At 40.4% G+C, this 19,379-nt stretch overlaps 1 protein-coding gene across 3 annotated transcripts; it reads right to left on the bottom strand.

Moving 5' to 3' along the window:
• Positions 1-2,113: 2,113 nt before the first annotated feature.
• On the bottom strand, positions 2,114-18,870 carry LOC116247429 (uncharacterized). Of its 3 annotated transcripts, none has more exons than XM_050076046.1 (16): positions 18,730-18,870; positions 17,865-18,017; positions 17,721-17,787; positions 17,428-17,609; positions 17,041-17,304; positions 16,599-16,682; positions 16,446-16,493; positions 16,228-16,292; positions 15,769-15,817; positions 11,689-11,932; positions 10,705-10,826; positions 10,364-10,444; positions 10,201-10,275; positions 3,150-3,352; positions 2,825-2,975; positions 2,114-2,738 (listed from the first exon to the last, which is right to left on the bottom strand). In XM_050076046.1, exons 2-16 carry the CDS (start codon positions 17,955-17,957, stop codon positions 2,547-2,549), a joined length of 1,920 nt encoding a protein of 639 aa, XP_049932003.1. In that variant the 5' UTR covers positions 17,958-18,017; positions 18,730-18,870; the 3' UTR covers positions 2,114-2,546. The 3 variants fall into 3 exon arrangements, with proteins under 3 accessions (XP_049932003.1, XP_049932004.1, XP_049932002.1); XM_050076047.1 differs by having other exon boundaries at positions 17,923-18,017; XM_050076045.1 differs by having other exon boundaries at positions 17,865-18,024; positions 18,730-18,869.
• Between the last annotated feature and the right edge of the window lie 509 nt (positions 18,871-19,379).

Here is a 19,379-nt window from a genome sequence, read left to right as displayed (position 1 = left end):
TCGACTCACTTAATAAAAGAGTCGAACTCAAGCTGGAGTTAAAACTCAAATTACAAATGAATCGAGTTCAAGTCATATGAGCTCGACTTGTTTAAACTCAACTTGGCTAGCGTATTCCCTGTTCGGTAATTTTTTATGCATTTTAACCGCTTTTCTATGGTTTTCATTTTCATTTACAAATATATATATATGTAAAGTAAGTGACACGAACTCAAAGGAATCCAGCTCAAGCTCACCTTATAAAGCTCGAGCAGAGCAGTACTTGACCTGAGCCAAGCTCGAGCTCGACTTGCTTGTTGCTATGCGGTCCTCGAGGACCACACGAAGTGTCTTCACAATCATGGAGCCAAAAGGGAGAGAGACATGGACGTACGCAAGTGACGACTCAAATCCGACCAACAAGCCTCTTAAAAAAGGCCAAGATCAATCAATAGACCCAGTTTCTAATAATTGAATTCAAAGGAAACCGAAGGCATCATCTGGCTTCCAACGCTTTATGGGAGATTTTGGATGGCACGCTAGAAAGAATGTTGTTTTAAGAGGTAGAACATCCTTTATCGATCAGTCAATCATTTAAGCTCCACCAGGAAAACCATGGAAAGGACAATACCTTAGGTTGTTGAAGTCGGAAGTTTGGAGACCCTAGAAAGGCTCATTGAGACTAGTCGGTCTGACTCGGTTGAATTTGATTGACTATAGATAATTATATATACATTCATATGAAAGTAAATGCAAAAACATATACGTCAAAACAGAAATACAACATATATAAATATTTATAAGTGAAGGATTAGTCATCTGATATCTGATTAAGCTATCTACTTAATTGATCTTACCAACTAATGGCTTGTTTGGATGGAGGAAAAGGGGGTGTAAGGGAGGGAAAGGGTAGTCATCTTGTGTTTGGTTGGTTAATTAAGTAGGAGGAGGAAAAGGAAAAGAAAAAAAAAATGTTTGGTTGCACTGGAAAAGAAATGAAATGAATGGAAAAGACAGAATAATTCAATGTAAATCAAATCCCTCCTAAATTGGAAGGATTGGGATGGAAAGAAAAAAAATTGCTCATTTTTTTTTAACCAAACAAGCTTTGTAATCGTCTATTTCTTTTGTTTTCCTTTCCCTCTCCATTTACTTTCCTCCCTTCCTTTCCTCTCTTTCTCTCCATCCAAACAGGCCGTAAAGCTAGTTTGATACGTGGGGTCAGTTTTCTTACATGGAAGAATCCCACCCTAACTGAATGCCTATCGCTCGCCTAAGCTTGTGTGTGCCTCTTGAGATTTGTAGTAACAACTGACCCGCCTACCACGACACACTCCCAGCAATACATAAGGTTAAAAAGTTAGTCAGCTGACAAAACGAATAAGCAGATCAGTTGAATAGTTTAAGCAAACCGATATTTGGCTTCACAGTCTGAACTAGTCCTGATTTTTAACTAACTATGATTATTGAACAGAAGCACTTTACGGACTAAATCCCTTAATGAGCCTGTCGATTACCATGCTAAGCCCAACCAGCAAGCCTTACAAGAATAACCACTGAAAAAAACCTAATTAAAGCGTCGAGAGGTAATCAAGAATTTTGATCATAACACCCTTCAAACTCTTCTCTGGTTTGCGTGGTTTACACACTAAACAGGAAAAAACAAAACATCTGTCCAGAAGAGAGAGTTCTGCGTGAAATTTGAGGTTGAAATAAGCAGGCATACGAATATGTTTGATCACATGAAAACACGTTAAAGAGGCAAAGGCAACAACAGTAATTTGAGATAAGAAGAAACGAGAAAAAGGAGAAAGGAAAACCAAAGAAGCTCAGTAGACCCCGTAGCTCTGCAAAGGATACTAATTTCTAAAGCCAATTCTTATATATCCCACAAGCCAGAAAAAATCTAATCTGCCTCTCAAGTGCTTTACAACTCTGACTCTCATTTATAATCCCAAAGCAAATCATGCTACAGCCATTCACCTCCAAGCATACGTTGAGAAGCAATATCCTATGTTTAATTTGGTAAATGATGTACCAAGGTTCAGGATTAACACTAAAACTTGAAATGATCAAAGACCCTTAATCTATAATTGTTCTTTTAGAAGGAAAGAGACAAAAAGGAGAAGAACCATTTTCTCGCTGCACTGGATGGGGCGCCACTAGGAATATATTATGGTTAAGAAAAACAAATACAGTCCAACATGTTATAACAGCGAGAACCAAATAATCAAAACTGACCTGTTCTAGCATATTGTATTTATGCCAAAAATACAACTAGTAACTGGCATGGTGTATAGATTACAAACCACACTAGCAACACCTGTTCAGTGCTCCCCACCAGCATTGTAAGCCACCACCGGAGTGCAAAGGGCACAGTTTAGGGTTTGGGGATGGGGGAGAGGAGGAGCTAGAGCTATCCCACAAACTCATTTGGGTAAGCAAGCCTTATGTGCATTGACCGGAACAAAGAGATAAGATCATGAATGGGCAAAGGGGACGAGGTCAACCCCACAATCTCTCAGCAGCGTGTTGTGGCACACTAAGTAGTATACCAAAGCAGCAACCTAGTTTAAGCGCTTGATCATCTTTGCAGTCTCTATGAAAGCTGATATCTTTGGTTGACCCAAGGTAAAGAGATTCTGAAATTGTATAGTTGAATCCGGAAAACCATCTTTGACACATTGATCAGCACCAAGTGCAAACAGAACCTCATTAACGTCTTCCTCAATCTTGAGACAGAATATATGAGCAAAAACCTGTGGAAAAGGAACCATGATCACCTTATACTGGGCAAGGTAATGAAAAGACATAACCATAGTTTTGCTGGTTCATAACTTCATACCTCTTGTATTCGTTGAACAATTTTCTCACGGACGCTTGGGGATCGTGAGACCGTGTTAATGATAAAAAGTCCAACATCACTAAGTGATTCTTTCACAGTTGCAAGAAAAGATTCCTCCACAAAATTTGCAGGAGGACAGGTCAATCCTGTGCTGCTCATAGAAACAACTTACACAAATAAATATACAAAGACATTTTCCTTTCAGTGGAGACGCAACTAGAAGACACCTAAGGAAAGTGAAGCCCTTCTAGTCCAGCAACTAGTGCAAGAACTTTACAATTTGTTGTTACAAAACATTTCTTAAAACTATAACCAATAGGCTAACCTTAAATCAGCAGAATCTGCGTCAATGATCAATATGTCTATCTTGCTTTTGTTCCGGTTGGCAGCATCACCTTTGCCATCCTTGGTGGAGACAATTTTCATTCTTCCAGTACTAGTCTGTGATCTAGGCTCACCATCAACAAGTTCAGGCCTACAAGCATGTGCTATTTCACTGACAAACTGGACACCGTCACCAATTTGCACCTAAAGAACCAAAAGATGTTTAATAACTTAGACAAAGTGGCTGAACAATGTTTATACTAAAAGTGACAGACATTAGCCTAAATTCACTAAGGGGCCGTTTGATGCCCTGGAAATTTACTGTACCAGTGGAAAAAAATTTCAAAATTTTAAAATTTTTCCTTCTCATCAAACTTAGAAATTTTTTTTTTACCGTTAAAAGTGGAAACGGCAAAATATTTCTGGAAAAATTTTTCCAGCCAGAAGGGTGGAAAAAATTTTCAAGAAATATGTTTTTGACCGTTGGAGGAGGAAGGGAAGGAAGGAGGGAGGAGGAAGGAGGAGGAGGAAGGGAGGGAAGGAGGGAGGAGGAAGAAGGAGGAGGAGGAAGGGAAGGATGGAGGAGAAAGAAGAGGAGGAGGGCACGCGAGGGCACCTCCCCACGTCCCCCGCCGCCGCCGATGGCACTGCCTGACGCCTCATCCCCAAAATCCTCCCTCCTTCCTTTCCCTTCCCTTCCCTTCCCTTCATCCTCCCCCCTTCTCTTCCCTTCCCTTCTTCATCCTCCCCCTTCTCTTCCCTTCTTCCTCCTTCTTCCTCCTCCCTCCTTCCCTTCCCTTCCCTTCCCTTCCCTTCCCTTCCCTTCTTCTTCCTTCTTCCTCCTCCTCCTCCTTCCCTTCCCTTCCCTTCTTCCATTTCTACCAAACGACAAAATTTCTTTCCGGAAAAATATTTCTTACTTAACAAACACAAGCTTGTTTTGGAAATATGAAATTTTTTTTCCTATTTCTCAATTCCAGAAATATATTTCTGGAAATTTTTTTCCGTTTCCATGGTTTCCAGCCATCAAACGGCCCCTAAAAGAGAGAAACACCCCAATGCTTTTGAACTGTAAGCCTGAAACCTGAGTCAGAACCAAGCAGTTCCAGACAACTCACATAATAAAAGGCATCTGCTGTATTTGCAAATCAAAGAGTTAGACCCACATAACAAAAGATACTTATCAATGTCCATATGAAATAATTTGATCTCACCTACTCATGTATGTCTCAGTAAATTAGATAACAGAGCATATTTAGCAGTGTCAGTTTAGTAGACATGTTTATAATCCAAAAAAAAAGGAATGTAACCATCTTAACAGCCTTCTCTAATTACATGTTCATGCAATGTAAATTGTTCAGTTTTGCTTTCATTCAAGAATATCCAAATATTTTCATATTTTAATCACGGCATGCTTCAAAGTATATGAATCACAATAAATTTATCTGTTGCGTAAAGAGGTGGAAAAGAGGGAGAAGAGGAGAACGTGAGGAAGGAGGAGATAATAGGTAGCAGTCATCAATCTGTCAGCTGCTCCTTTTCAATTAGACTAAATAAAGATTAGGGTTATGTTTAACCCTTTACATAAAGAGTCTAACAAAATTTTAAAAATTCAAAAAGTTATCTAATATTAAATTCTAAAATAAATAAAACTTTAAATACCAAAGCAGCACGTTTCCTCAACACTCCCCCTCAAGCTGGAGCATAGATGTCTGTCATGCTCAGCTTGCTACAACACTTCATGAAATTGGATATCGAAAAAGCTTTGGTAAATATATCTACAGGTTGGTCTTCTGAAGCAACATACTCAGTAGAAATAATCCTTGCTTAGACCAAGTCTCTAATGTAATGACAATCAACTTCAATATGTTTGGTCTGTTCGTGAAAGACCGGATTATTTGCTATATAAGTAGCCGCTTTATTATCACATTGCATTTTTATAGGCAATTCTATCTAAATTCCAAGAGCTTCTAGCATGGCTCTCACCCATGTGATTTCAGTGGCTGTTTGGGCCGTGGCTCGATATTCTGACTCTGCACTAGATCGAGCAACAACAACCTGCTTTTTACTTCTCCAAGAGACTAAGTTGCCACCAACAAAGATACAAAATCCCGTAGTGGACTTTCTGTCATAAATTTAGTCTGCATAATTTGCATCAGAATAAGCTTCTATCTGAAGCGAAGAGCTTCTTCTAAATAATAGTAAATAGACCCTTTTAGAAATTTCAATAATAACATAGCTGCATCCCAATGGGCTTTTTTTGGTTTATCCAATAATAACATAGCTGCATCCCAATGGGCTTTTTTTGGTTTATCCAAAAACTGGCTTAGTTTTTCCACATCAAAGGATATATCAGGTCTAGTAATTGTTACATGTAGTAGCTTTCTAATGAGAGACCGATACGATTTGATATCAACAGGTTCAGATTTGTCATCATATAAGTGAGTACAAGAATTTATAGGAATAGATGCTGGTTTAGTTCCAGACATACCTGTTTCGTGTAGCAAATCAAGAACATATTTTCTTTGAGAAAGGACTAGACCTTCTTTACTTCTTGTCACTTCTATCCCCAAGAAGTAACGTAGAGAGCCAAGATCTTTAGTAACAAAATGTTGTTGTAAATACTTCTTTGTGTCTTGTATTTTTTGTTCATTGTCACCAGTTAAAATAATATCATCCACATCTATCACCATAACAACTATACCTCTTAAAGTCTGTTTTATGAACAATGAATGATCTAAAGGCGATCTCTGAAACTCAAACTTAGACACAACGTCACACAACTTCTGAAACCATGCTTTGGGACTCTGTTTCAAACCATATATAGCCTTCTTTAACAAACATACCTTGGTACACTCCCCTGCTTCTCAAAATCGAGTGGTTGTTGCATATAAACCACTTCAGTTAAATCCCCGTACAGAAAGACATTTTTAACATCGAGTTGGTACATGTTCCAACCATAATGAACTGCAACAGATATAATGAGTCGTATAGTGCCCAAACATGTCAGATTGGGTCATCCATCATCTCAAAATCTGTGTGTACCATTTTGCTATCAAGCGTACCTTGTAGCGCTCAACTGTACCATCTGAGTTGTACTTGATAGTGAAGACCCATTTCGAACCAACAATATCTGCCCCCATAAGAATGCTCAATGAGATCCCAAGTGTGACGAGATATTAGAGAATCTATCTTCTCCTTCATAGTCTGGTACCACTTAGAGTCCAACAAAGCTTGTTCATGTGAAATAGGAATGGATGTAGCTGACAAGGCATCAATAAATTTGCACATATGATCTCCCACATGAGCTGTACTAACAAACTTAGAAAGAGGATGAATTGTGCATTGTCTAATCTAATCCCTTTACGCAATGCAATAGGTAGTTCATCAGGAACAGAAGCATCAAGGGAACACTCAGGCATGTCATGTAATTTAGAACTACTTACTTTCCGAGAGCAAGATGGTGCAGGGTCATTAGATGATGGATTCCTTCTTGAATATGTGAGAGGAGGATCTTTAAACCGTGGAATGGAGGGAGTGGAACAGGTGGGTGATGATAAAAAAGGAAGGGACTCAAGTGGAATAGAAGGAATTGAAAGTGGAACAGAAGAGGACATCTCAGACTTCTTTTGATGGAAGGACAGGACCAATTGCAATTGTATGCCATTAGTACTCACCTGACCAAAAATGGAAAGGTTAAGACTGTCTTGAAAGGTCAGGACTGATTCTTCTTGAAAGATGAAGACTGGATATGAAGGATTTGCAGAAAGAATGGAGACGACTCGAGAAATGTTATATCGACACTGACAAACTCTCGATTAGATATAGGCTCTAGGCATCGATACCCCTTTTGATTTTTTGAGTATCCCACAAACACACATTTACTTGCTTGCGCAGCTAGTTTATCTCGATTCGGACCAAGTTTATGTACAAAGCATGTGCACGCAAATATACGTGGGGGTAAAGAAAATAAAGCTCTATTTAGGTAGAGAATTTGAATTGAAATCTTGTTGTCTATGGAAGATGATGACATTCTATTTATTAGGTAACATACGGTTAAAATTGCATCTCCCCAAAATTTAGAAGGCATAGGAGAATGAATCATGATTGTGCGGGCTACATCCAACAAATGGCGATGTTTTCTTTCAACTACACCATTTTGTTGAGATGTGTGAGGGCAGGTAAAATATGGCACAATACCATGGGATTTATAGAATTCAAGTAAATGAGTAGATTTGAACTCGAGAGCATTGTCAGTGCGAACAACCTTGACACAATAATTAAATTGAGTTTTTATTTCCAATATGAAAGATTTCAAGATACAAGGAGCTTCAGTTCTGTCTTTCATCAAAAACACCCAAGTGACACAAGAGAAATCATCAACAATGGACAGATAATAACGAGACAACAACCGACTTGGAACCCAACTAGGCCCCCAAACATCAATATGAACTAAATCAAATAGACTTTGGCTAGACTGACTTTGACTCGATGAAAAGGAAGTACGACTATGCTTACCCAATTGACAAGCTTCGCACTCGATAGACGTTGTGGAAGAAATCTTAGGACATAGCAGCCGAAGTTTAGGGAATGATGGATGACCCAATCTGAGATGCCACTGGAAGGCACTTGAAGAAGAATCAACTAAGAATGACACCTCCTTATCGGATGTATCCAAGATGTATATTCCATCTATCTCATGGCCTCCACCAATCTTCCTCCCAGTTGATAGATCCTCAAATACACAAGTACCCGAGTCAAAAATAACTTTGCAATTCATCTCTTTAGTTAGTTTGCTTACAGATAACAAATTCTTTGGAAATTCAAAAGTATATATCACATCATGAACATGCAAAGATGGAGAAAGATAAACCTCTCCATGTCCTTCTACTGGCGATAGTCTTCCATCCGCCAAACGAACATACTGAGGCGAATCAAATTTCTGTAGGTTTGAAATACTAGTATCTCCACAAAAGTGTTTAGATGCTCCCGAATCAATTATCCAACAACCATTAGAAGTAGTTTTACCTGCAGAGTATGTTGAATTTGTGATAGTTGTAGATGCCGATGAGGTAGAAGGAGTAGCATTTGATCTATGCTCCATAATTAAATCAATTTCAGCCGGACTTAAATTAAGAGATGTAGCATCTACTGAAGCAACAGTGGGATTCGCCTTAAGAGCTATACTGATAGACTGTGTGTTTGGAGTAGAACTAGATGAAGATGTCGAAGAAGTGGATGAGTTAGGTTTACCCACTTTGTTCTAGCACCTATCCTCTAAGTGACCAAGACGACCACAATATGTGCATTGAAGTCTTCCACGTCTTCCAAGACCTCGGCCTCTTCCTCTACCACGGGAAGAGTATAGTCCACTTCTTCCTCCTCCAAATGAGGCAAGGGCAGAAGGCTGTGAGTAATTCGAGGATGGAGGAAGAGTAACAGCCAATCTGTTTAGTCTATTGAAGGCCTCATCAAGAAAATATGAACCTGTAAGCATTTGAGCCTTGGTGCAGAATAATCAGAAGATAGTCCCGCAAGAAATTTAACAACAATCATTTGCTCCATGTGAGATTTGAGACAATACTTACAGGGCGGTTTTAAGGAGTTCATCTTTTCATAAGTGAACTTCAACTTTGTAAAATATTCTGTCAAATTCATGTCACCTTGCTGCATTTGTAACAATTCTTGCTGAACCTATAAAATTTTGCTAATGTTTTTATCTTGAGAGTACGTCTGCCGAAGAGAATTCTACATATCTTTGGCTGTATTATAATAACAAAGCCCTGCTGCAATGTGGGGCTGAGTGCTATTCATAAGCCAAGCACTAATAATGTTGTTTTCTTCCTCCCACTGTGCGTATTTACCAGTCTTTTCAATTGGTTCATCTTCTTCCAATATATATTTCTTTTCATGTCCAACTACTGACAACATGAAGGTTCTAGCCCATACATCATAGTTGGCTCTATCAATTTTGATAGTAGATCCAAACGAGAATGGATTTGAAAAAGCTTTGTACTCAACACCAACCTCTATGTGCTGATTTCCAGATTCAGTTCTATCAAGTTGTATAGATCTGTTGGCAGCCATGCTAGAACCACGAAAATAGATAACTATAAAAGCCCACGGCAGACAAGATATATACTAGCAAGCACAGAATTTTGCAGCCAGAGTTCAACACCAACCTACGGCAGATTGAATATAAACAACATGCACAGACTTACTGCAATCAGATTTCAAGACAAACCTGCTCCATTTTGACTGAGAATCAACTCTGCACCACACGGCCAAGCAGATCAGACGTTCTCTAGTCTGAATTTTTTTTTTTAACGACATCAACTGAATCAAATATGATATATTCTGCAACATTCAGATCTGATCAACATCAACTGTTTGTCAACGACATCACCTGAGTTAGATCTGATACACTGCGACATTCAGATATGAACAAAGACAGCAACTTGTCAACTTCATCCGATTAGGTTCTTCAGCAGCATCAAGACTTCGACAGCAACATAGAGTGCAAATCACGTCTCTACATGTAGAACATGATCAGCCCCTTTTCATCAAACAATCCCACCATATCTTTTGTAGGCAGCAGAAACTTTAGACGTCCAACCTTTTCTTGAATGAAGAGACGAGAAAAGAGAGAAGGAGGGAAGCCGCATGAAACCCTAGATGGCACACTCCTAGGTCCCAAGCTCTGATACCATGTTGCGTAGAGAGGTGGAGAAGAGAGAGAAGAGGAGAACGTGAGGAAGGAAGAGAGAACAGGTAGCAGTCATCAATCTGTCGGGTGCTCCTTTTCAATTAGACTAAATAAGGATTAGGGTTATGTTTAACCCTTTACATAAAGACTCCAACAAAATTTTAAAGATTCAAAAAGCTACCTAATATTAAATTCCAAAATACATAAAACTTTAAATCCCAAAGCAGCACATTTCCTCAACATTATCAATGTGGTCACGGAAGAACTAGCACCAAGAAGTTGAGATAATACCAAGAATACAAACTAAGGCAAAGTCATATTATATTGGTTTAAGCATGTAAATCACCTTCATCTGGTTGTCCTCTGTAAAACCAAAATAATCTCTAGCTACATTAAAGATGACAGGATCCAGCTCAATGACCTGCATGAACATCAGACTGCTAAGAAAACATAGAATGGTCAACTTTATGAGCAAAAGAAGTTTAGATGGCCATATAATTCCAAAGCACCTCAATGTCTAACACTGGTATGTATCTGCGAAGAAACATTGGAAGAAGACCGCCTCCAAGGCCAATGATAGTGGTTCTAATCTGCAACCGATAAGCTTCAATCTTACAAAAGGTGCATTCTAGCAGGAATTGTAAAAGCAACTACGGAAGTTTCATGCATTGGTTAGAACCATCAATATAAGGCTGTCTTTGCTCAAAAACAACAACCAAGCACAATAATGTGCTTTATTCTGTAGAAATATTTAAGTACCTTCCACATCACAACGCTGATGATATTTCTTCTGATAGAATTGTTTTATTCACATCGTACTTTTACACAACAAGGAGCTTGGAAAATTTACCTTTTCTCCAGTTGCCACCAAGTGTTCCATATTAGATGCAATCAACAGAAACCCACTGATTATCGCCCTGTGATAGGAATTTGCCAAGTAGCTATGATCAACTTCCAAAGAGGCTCTTGACCCTGTAAAAGCAAATGAAATAAAAGAACCAGTGAATTGATTTTCTTTCTTTTTTTTTCATTTTCTTTTTCCAATTTGAGCTAGCATCTTCCAAGTGAAGAGATATTGTAGAACAAATCCCTTTTTATCTATAAAATATAGAAGGAAAAAAAAAAGTGAAGGGGTTCACATTTGTGATCTCCAACAAGAGAAGGCCTCCTAGAGGTCATAACTCAAAGGACTTGAAGCAATGGACATGTAATCACAACAGTTTCAAATTTACCATAGACAACAAACAAAGACCTAAGAAAGCCACAAGCATAAGGATGGTTGTCTGAACATGTAATAATTACACGTACTAAAATGAGAACGCCCACCTTAGTAGTCAAAAGTGCATCTAGCCACGCTCCCAGAATTTAGGCACCCACCTTTCTTACTGGGTCAGACCAGCCAAGTAAAAAAAAAAAAAGTGTGAATTTTTTTCCCTTCTTCTATTTTTACCATTTTAAATTTTATTCTTGTTTTTACATTTTTCTCATTTTTCTTCTTTTTATTCACCTTCTCCCTCTTTTTCTCCACGACTTTTTTCCTTCCATATACTCTTTTTGAACCATAGATCTAATAGCGATAAGGTGATTGTGAATATTCACCATAGTGCAGAAGAAACAACATGAACCAACAAACAAGAACACCAGTAGGTAAAACTTTACATATATATGTTTCTAAAGTCTTTCCTGACATCCACCATCTGACATCCCTCTGACAGCTTAAAGCATTGTCATACAGTTCCAATCACTAACATAAGTGCATGTGCAAATTTCTATGGGTGTATGAAAAATGATGGTGAGACAGATCATCATCAATTGATGAAAGCATTTAACTGACCTTTTTGTGAAGACTTCTTTTTTATTCGACCGGAACTCTTACTCCTCCTCCCTGGATTAAGCGTTGTCTCAGCAATATCTTTGCTTATGAGCAAAACTTCTGATTGCACCAAACCTAAGCTTCTTTTAAAGATAAGTCGCCGAAATATTGAATCTTTTGATACAGTATGATCACCATGATGAGCTTCAGTTTCTTCATAAACAACATCTTCAACAATTATTTCACCAGTCATGGTGGATGTAACCTGAAATACTTAGAAAAGTCAAGAAAACAAAAACTAAAACTAAAACTATGGAAAGAAATGGTTACGATCAAAGCTTGAAATCATGTTCATCCATGGTCAATCCAAAGCATGTAAGCAGTGAAGTAATACAAAAGCATAAGAGTGTTAACTCTATGAGAACAGGAGAAGTCAAAGGAATATTGACTGAATATACAGGGATACAACCAACTGTGTTAGGCTCCCAACGTAATTTGTTTGGAGTCAAAACGAAGTAGCAATGACCTATGTTACCATGACACCCTTAAGGTTCAAACTTCAAAGTGTCAGTTCCGACATTTTTGACGACTGTCACTCCTTGACAATCGCAGGTCTTCTAAATTTTAACAATATAATATGACAAAAAAAAAAATCAATGCCTGATGTCATGTGTTCACTACTTTTAAGTGTCTTCACATACAGTATCCATTGTGCCACCATCAGATATTTCATGTGTAACACAAACAAAACCTATTTTTCTTCCTTTTGCACCTAAAAGATGTCGAAGAGTTTAGCCTAGTTATAAAACCTATATATATATATATATATATATATATATATATAATCTGTCTTTCCTTACGCAGGTTCCAGCCGAGCAAAACGCTCAGCTGGTTTGGGCCGTCCATGTGGACGGCCCACTTCCATTTCAATAAAAATAAAAAATAAAAAAAGAGACATGGATGGCCCACTTCCATTTCCAAAAAAAAATAAGACACTCGATCGAGCTGCCGGGTGGGGAAGGCGACGCCTTCTCTGCCTTCCCTCCCTCTTTGAGAAGGAGAAGAGGAGGCCATCGCTGCCACCGGCCTCCCCAGTCCGCTGGCGATGGGAGGCCGGCAGCAGCGATAGGGGAGGCAATGGCCTCCTCTATGCTTTTTTCTTTTTTTTATACATAAAAGAAAGATTTTGGTCAGGGGAGGCCGTCGCCTCCCTTGGGCGACGGCGGGACAGAGGTCTACGCCCGGGGGAGGTGACGGCCTCCCCTGCCCAAACTTTAAAAAAAAAAGTGTAAATAGAAGGGGGAGGCAACAGCCTCCCCCATTGTAGGGGCCGGGGAGGCACCTGGCTCTCCCACCCACATCGGGTATGATTTTTTTTTTTTAACCTTAAAGAATGGGCCGTCCACATGGATGGCCCAGACCAGCCAACCATTTCACTCAGCTGGTATTGGCTGTGAGGAAAGACACCCTGAATATATATATAGTCAAAACTAGTATTCAGCGTCTGCAACGTAGCTGCTGACAAGGAAAATAAGACAAGATGAATATGAATGACCAGCAAATTGCTACCATAGAAAAGTCAAGAGACGAAAATTCATGGTGAGAAACCCATCCATGGGTAACCTAAAAGACCACAACAAAGTCATGCAAGAAAAGGTAACTTCACAATATGAGGCATTCAAACAAACTACAAAAAAAGCAAAACAAAGTCACAATTACCATTGTTGAACCCACACTCAAGAATCAAAAGCCACACTTTGCATTCAAAACTGCCTTCCAGCCATGAGGCATGGAAAACAAAAATAGAATAAATGCAGACATTAGATCCAAGACAAAGCATACATCATTATTTGTGATGTCTTTCAAGAAGATAGAGACATCTTCTTCAGCAATGTTAAGAATGGGAAAAGCCGCATTACTATCTCCACATTTTCCAATGTCACAAGTCAAAAAAAGAGGGGACAAAATGAAGAGGGAGACTGTAAGAACCCATAATTACATCCAGCAATATGCAGGGGCTGCAGATGGATTTCCCTATTGCCAGACTTCCTACAGTGTCATTTCCCTTCCAAAAGGAACTCAAGCACCATGTAAAAATTTTGGCAATTGGAGAAGGTTCATCCAGTTATACTTTGCAGAATCTCATAGGAAAATCAATTTCCCAATAATGCCAAGCACAGGCCGTGAGTAATTGGAACCAAAATTTTAATTAAAATGAATTTTGCAACTTTCTACCATATGTAATTACAGAAAATGCAATTAAAGACAAAAATAGAAAAATAACAATACGAGATATGTGGTGGCCCAAAACAAGAATAGAGGAAAAAATTGTCCATCAGAACTCTCCCACAAGGAGGAGTGAACTAGAACTCAATTGTCCAGTCCAAATTTGCATTAGGCCTGGGCGTCGGGCCGGGCCGCCGCCGGGCCGGCCCGATAGTGGTCCTGGGCCGGGCCCGATAGAGCGGCCCAGCGGCGGCCCGGCCTGGCCCGACTCCCGCCTCGGGTCTTCTTCCTCATCCAAATTTTCCGTCTCGCGTGAGAGTTCTTTCCTCGCCTGGTTCGTCCGAAGGTGAAGCTTATGTCGTCTTTCAAAGGGGAACGAACCAGAGAGAGAGAGAGTTGTCTTCCTCCCAAGCTCTAAGCTCTGACGCTAGGTTCCATTCCGTCGCCGCCTCCTCTGTTATCCCGTTCTTCAGCATCGCCATCGTGGGGAAGACGACTTCCCAAATCAAGTGCGTCTGTCTCGGCTTCCCCCTTTTCCAGGGTGAACAGGCAGCAAGGAGGAGCAACAGGAGGAATCTGCAACTCCAACGGCGTGTTCCACTTTTCGATTCCGCTCCCCTCCCTCTCTGCTCCTCCTCTCCCTTCCCATCTCCCTATCCCTCTCCTTCTCTGCTCCCTTTCGATTCTGCTCCCCTCCCTCTCCGCTCCCCCTCTCCCTTCCCATCTCCCTATCCCTCTCCTTCCCTGCCGACAGGGAGGAGCCGGCAGGGAAAAAACACAAATTTGGTAGCACATGATCTTTTTTTTCATGCCTCGATAAGGATCAACCAATCTCAGGATGGTTATTAACTTATTGAAGAACTCCTCACCCGTCTGTAGTTCAAGTACTGGTACCCAACCACTTCGAGACTAAGTTGTGGTAGCAAATGCGATTTGGGGAAAATGAGGACACGACGCTGAAAGGAGTTCCTCCTGCCATTCCCTTTTTCCCTACCGGCTCCTCCCTGTCGAAACGAATGTGGGGACAGATTCGGAGGTCGTCTTCCTCATGGGCGTAGTGCTGCAAACCTTCGGTCCCTTTCGCTCCTCCTCTCCCTTCCCGTATCCCTCTCCCTTCCCATCTCCCTCTCTGCCTGCTTCTCTCCCCCTCCTCCTCTCCCTTCCGATCTCCCTCTCAGTCTCTACTCTCCCTTCCCTCTCCCTCTCAGCTCCCTCCTCTCCCTTCCCCTCTCCTCTCTCCCTCCTCGCAGGCGGGCCGGGCCGGGCCTAATTTTTGGTGGCCCGACAATATTATCGGGCCGGGCTGGCCGGCCCGACGGGCCGAATTGGGCCGACCCGGCCCGGCCCGATACCCACCCCTAATTTGCATAGCAACATCCTGAAGGTGGTGAGCAGCTATTGAAGGAGATATATCATTCATGTATCTCCAACATTTGATATAATACAAGTTTGAAATCCAACCATTGAAAACCATGTAACAAGACATCTCATAAGCCAAATAGAAGGAAATGTGTGTTACATAATTAAAGAAACAAAATTCAGAAAATAGCTTTAACATGGTAACAAAAACAAGTATTTTAAGATGTCCCTGACTCTCTAGAAAGAAAGTACACACACACAAATAAGAACCATGATATCCATAAAACATATTATGCATCCATGCAATATACAGTACGTTGATATGTGGCAGCACCCAAAACCAGAATTCAAACATACCAGGGTGGATGTTGTTACACAAGCATTTCTTAAAACACCAAATTGCACAGCAGAAAACATATAAAAGTTTGATTAAAAAGAACAACAAGTGAAAAAAAAATGCAAAACAAAGAGAAACAAATATCAATTTTAGCAACTCAGAGCTATACAGGAGCAAACCTCATGAACAATGTTGCGTTGCTTGACACCATCATTGGCCATCATAAAACTGAAGTATACAATGAACAAGTAAGTTCAACAATGAACAAGTTCACAATTTCCAAAACATCTAATCAGTATAAAAAATAAGAACATGGTACAAAATATACAAAAACTGAACAATGATCTCAATTGCTAGGTAAGTTACTTCCATCACGACACCCACCGATGGTCCTTGTGATGGATTTTATATGTCCTAACAAGTCTGACAGTAGTTCATGTTTTTATGGGCACTTGATACTTGTCTTTCATGTTAAAAACCACACATACAAGACAGAAAACGGATCTCAGTCTCAAAAAATAAATCCAACAGAAGGAATAAACACGTACAGACAGAACAATAAAAGACAAAAAAGAAAAAGGAAAAATGGCCACCTCAATAATGCATATGTAAATAAAAATGAAAAAATAGAAGCATACGGTATTTGAGTGCCATTGTCAAGTTTCCCAGGTGCCAGAGTCTTGACCAGTGGAGAGAGATCCTTCTGAATAATTGCCAAAACAAAGTGATCAGAATTTAAATAATAAATAAATAAAACTGTGTACTTCACTTGTAGGATGATTTTCTACTAAGGTGGACAGGGTGTTGAAAGCATTAAAACAAAATATTACAGCATCATACAAGATAAAGGGAGCACCTGGATATCATCCATGCCCACAAGGCTATGTTCAGAATCCAAGAAAACCTGACAAGAGGTTACACCAACAGAACGTAGTTAGTATCACCAGCCATGATGATAACAACAGAACAACTATTTAAATGTCAATGCTGAATGAAAGCTCAAACCCACCATGATTAAGCGAGCTGCTTTTGCATTTTCAACTACTACCCATTGTCCTTCTTCAGAAGAAAAAAGCCATTCATGAGCCCTGATCTGAGGGCAATCATGTCAGGTATCAGTCATACGTCTCAGACAAAGAAGCCACATAAAATTGTTACATGCAGTACAACAACAAAGAGAAGAAACACATAGACAACCTCAAAAATGCTGCATACGAAAAGGAACACATTGCATGTACTTGCATGTATAATGAAAATAATTCTTCAGGCTTCACTCGGAGAACATAGAACAGCTTTACCATGTTTCACTAGATTGTACAGACCAACAAACATCCCCAGATTGGATTGAGAAATATGAGAAGTGAACCACAAGATAATGAACTATCATGTGTAACAATATAAACAAGATAATTGGAAACAAAGTTTGCTTTTGCCCCAAAAACATGCCTCACCTTTGGAACTAAAAAGATTGCACATTGATACATTAGTGGATCAGGTGCCTCTTTGGAGTCCAAAACTACAGCCTTGTAACTGAAACGAGACAGTTTTTTTCCACCCAATATGAGGTGCAACCTACGACCAAAAATAAGTTGTTCTAGATCTCCTCCAGCCCCCAACTTGAGATCTTCCAGGGAATACACAATATCAACACCACCCTGCAAACTTTCACTCCTAATTTTGTTCTCAGCATCTACTGCTTGTAATAGACCACGAATCTGTGAAAGAATAAACAAACATCATTTGATATGTGTCAGTAAAAGATCCATCTCTATTCAGGAGGACGGATGAAAGAAACAATGGGATGAAACTAAATAAGAATGAGGAAGATCATAACTTGCCTGATTTCCTTTATGCTCAAGAATAGAACTATTGAAAGATGGTACAATTAAATCCAGTGTACTTGATTTTTCTCTCAAGGCAACCAAGAGAAAGGTTTGAAAGCCATGATTGCTAGAGGCCCCCAGAGTTACTGGTTTTAAATCAATTTTCCATCCAAACCTGAACTTGGAGAAAAGCAACTCTGCAAAATGAGGTTTGAATTGGTAATTCTAGAAAGACCAGCAATATCTTCTGCACTCTCAATTGTTAACATGGCATAGAATTGATCATAAAGAATCATGTATGCCTATACCTACTACATGAGACTCAGCAAGTGTGAGGCAAATAAATTTCCCTCCCAGAGTGAGTACTCTCTTCACCTGATACCATAAAATCATCCCATGAGTATCCAGCTAATGCTTCAAAATAACATTGATTAACAAGCACAAAACCATACATGAAAAGCATGAAACTCATTACTCAAATTCCAAGGCTCAAATTGAAGTCCCAAAGACCTCTGAGAGATATTGGTTCCCGAGCTCTGGACCATGTTCGGGTTCCATCAGAGCATCAAGCCCTCCTTTATCAACGACAGCATCGAAAGATCCATCTGCAAACTAGCAACCATAATTTGGATAAAGCAAGTGGTAAACATATGGAATAAGAGAACAGAAGAGGAGAATATATAGAGAAAATGGTACAAAGAGAGAGATTATGCAGGTAGACGAATAATACTACTATGGTTCTCTTTCAACAAACTATCTTCAAAAACAAAGCAGAATTTAGCATATTTACCAACTCCAACGTTTCAAAAATCTGCATCTTGTACCCGTACTAAGAAATTCAATTGCGAACGACTCCTATCATGCAAGTAAATTTATCCGCTTAGACAAGTTTAGCGACACCTTAGGGAAAGGTTCCCCTACACGTTCTTCATGCTCCTTTTACTCGCGTTTCATCTCTAGTTACACACCCGATAAGAACATCAATATGACCTTCCCTTCTCTGCATGAACTCTACCTCGCCAAAAACACTTACGTATAGGCTTAAGGATTTGGGTTTGCCTGCTGTAACCAAAACTCGGATTCACCAAGACGACTCTATACAAGAGAAGCGCACAAAAGTGATGGAGCAAATGAAAAATAACAGTAAATACTAAAGTCGTCATGAATCAATCGGAACAAATCAATTTTGATCGAAACTAACAGAAATTGAAGTCCACTTCTGCAGAGAACCAGTAAATATACAATTAGAGCACTATTCCCGATCAGAAGGCGTTCAAGAAAACAAAAAAGGCTAGCAGAGCGGCGAAAAAGAAAAACCTGCAGGTCGGTCATATCCATGACGCGCCAGCGCATGCTGGGACGCGATCGAATGTGGAGGCGGAGCATGTCGGAGATAACGATCCTGGAGAAATCAATGTTGGTGATGTCACGGAACCCGGCGTCATAGAGGCCCTCCGAGAGACGGGAGTTCCCGCACCCGGGAACCAGGATCCGGCAGGCGGTGGCATCAGGAGCAGTGGCACTGTCGCTGCAATCTCCGGTCCCGCATCCATCGGGAGAAGCGGGCGCGAGGGAGCGGAGCTCGTGGAGGAGCAGGCCGCTGACTTCTGGCCATTCGGAGTACCACTCGAAGGGGTCCTGGCTGCCCTTGATGGTGAAGAACTTGTCCCAATTGTCTCTGTTCGTGAAGTCCCCAGCGTCTTCAGCAGCTCCTCCTCCATCTCCCCTGCTGTCCCTCTCTGGTTCTCGCCTCTGCTTGCTCTGCGCCCGTTAGAAACCCTGAGGTTTTTCGGTGGGGAAGAACCCGCGCAGGGTTTTAGCCGGAGTGCAGAAATCGATCGAGTGATATTGCGTATGGCTGTGCAATGTGCTTGTCGTTCTCACCCGCAGGTTCGGGTCTGCGACAATCTACGGTAGCGTTAGAGAAGCACTTGGCGGCGGTGATTCGTTGAATCGCGTCAAATGGG

The sequence above is a fragment of the Nymphaea colorata genome, chromosome 2 (assembly GCF_008831285.2).
Source record: "Nymphaea colorata isolate Beijing-Zhang1983 chromosome 2, ASM883128v2, whole genome shotgun sequence".
NCBI classification, from domain to species: Eukaryota; Viridiplantae; Streptophyta; class Magnoliopsida; order Nymphaeales; family Nymphaeaceae; genus Nymphaea; species Nymphaea colorata.
The sequence above is the reverse complement of the archived record's forward strand: the minus strand, read 5'-3'. Positions and strand labels throughout refer to the sequence as shown.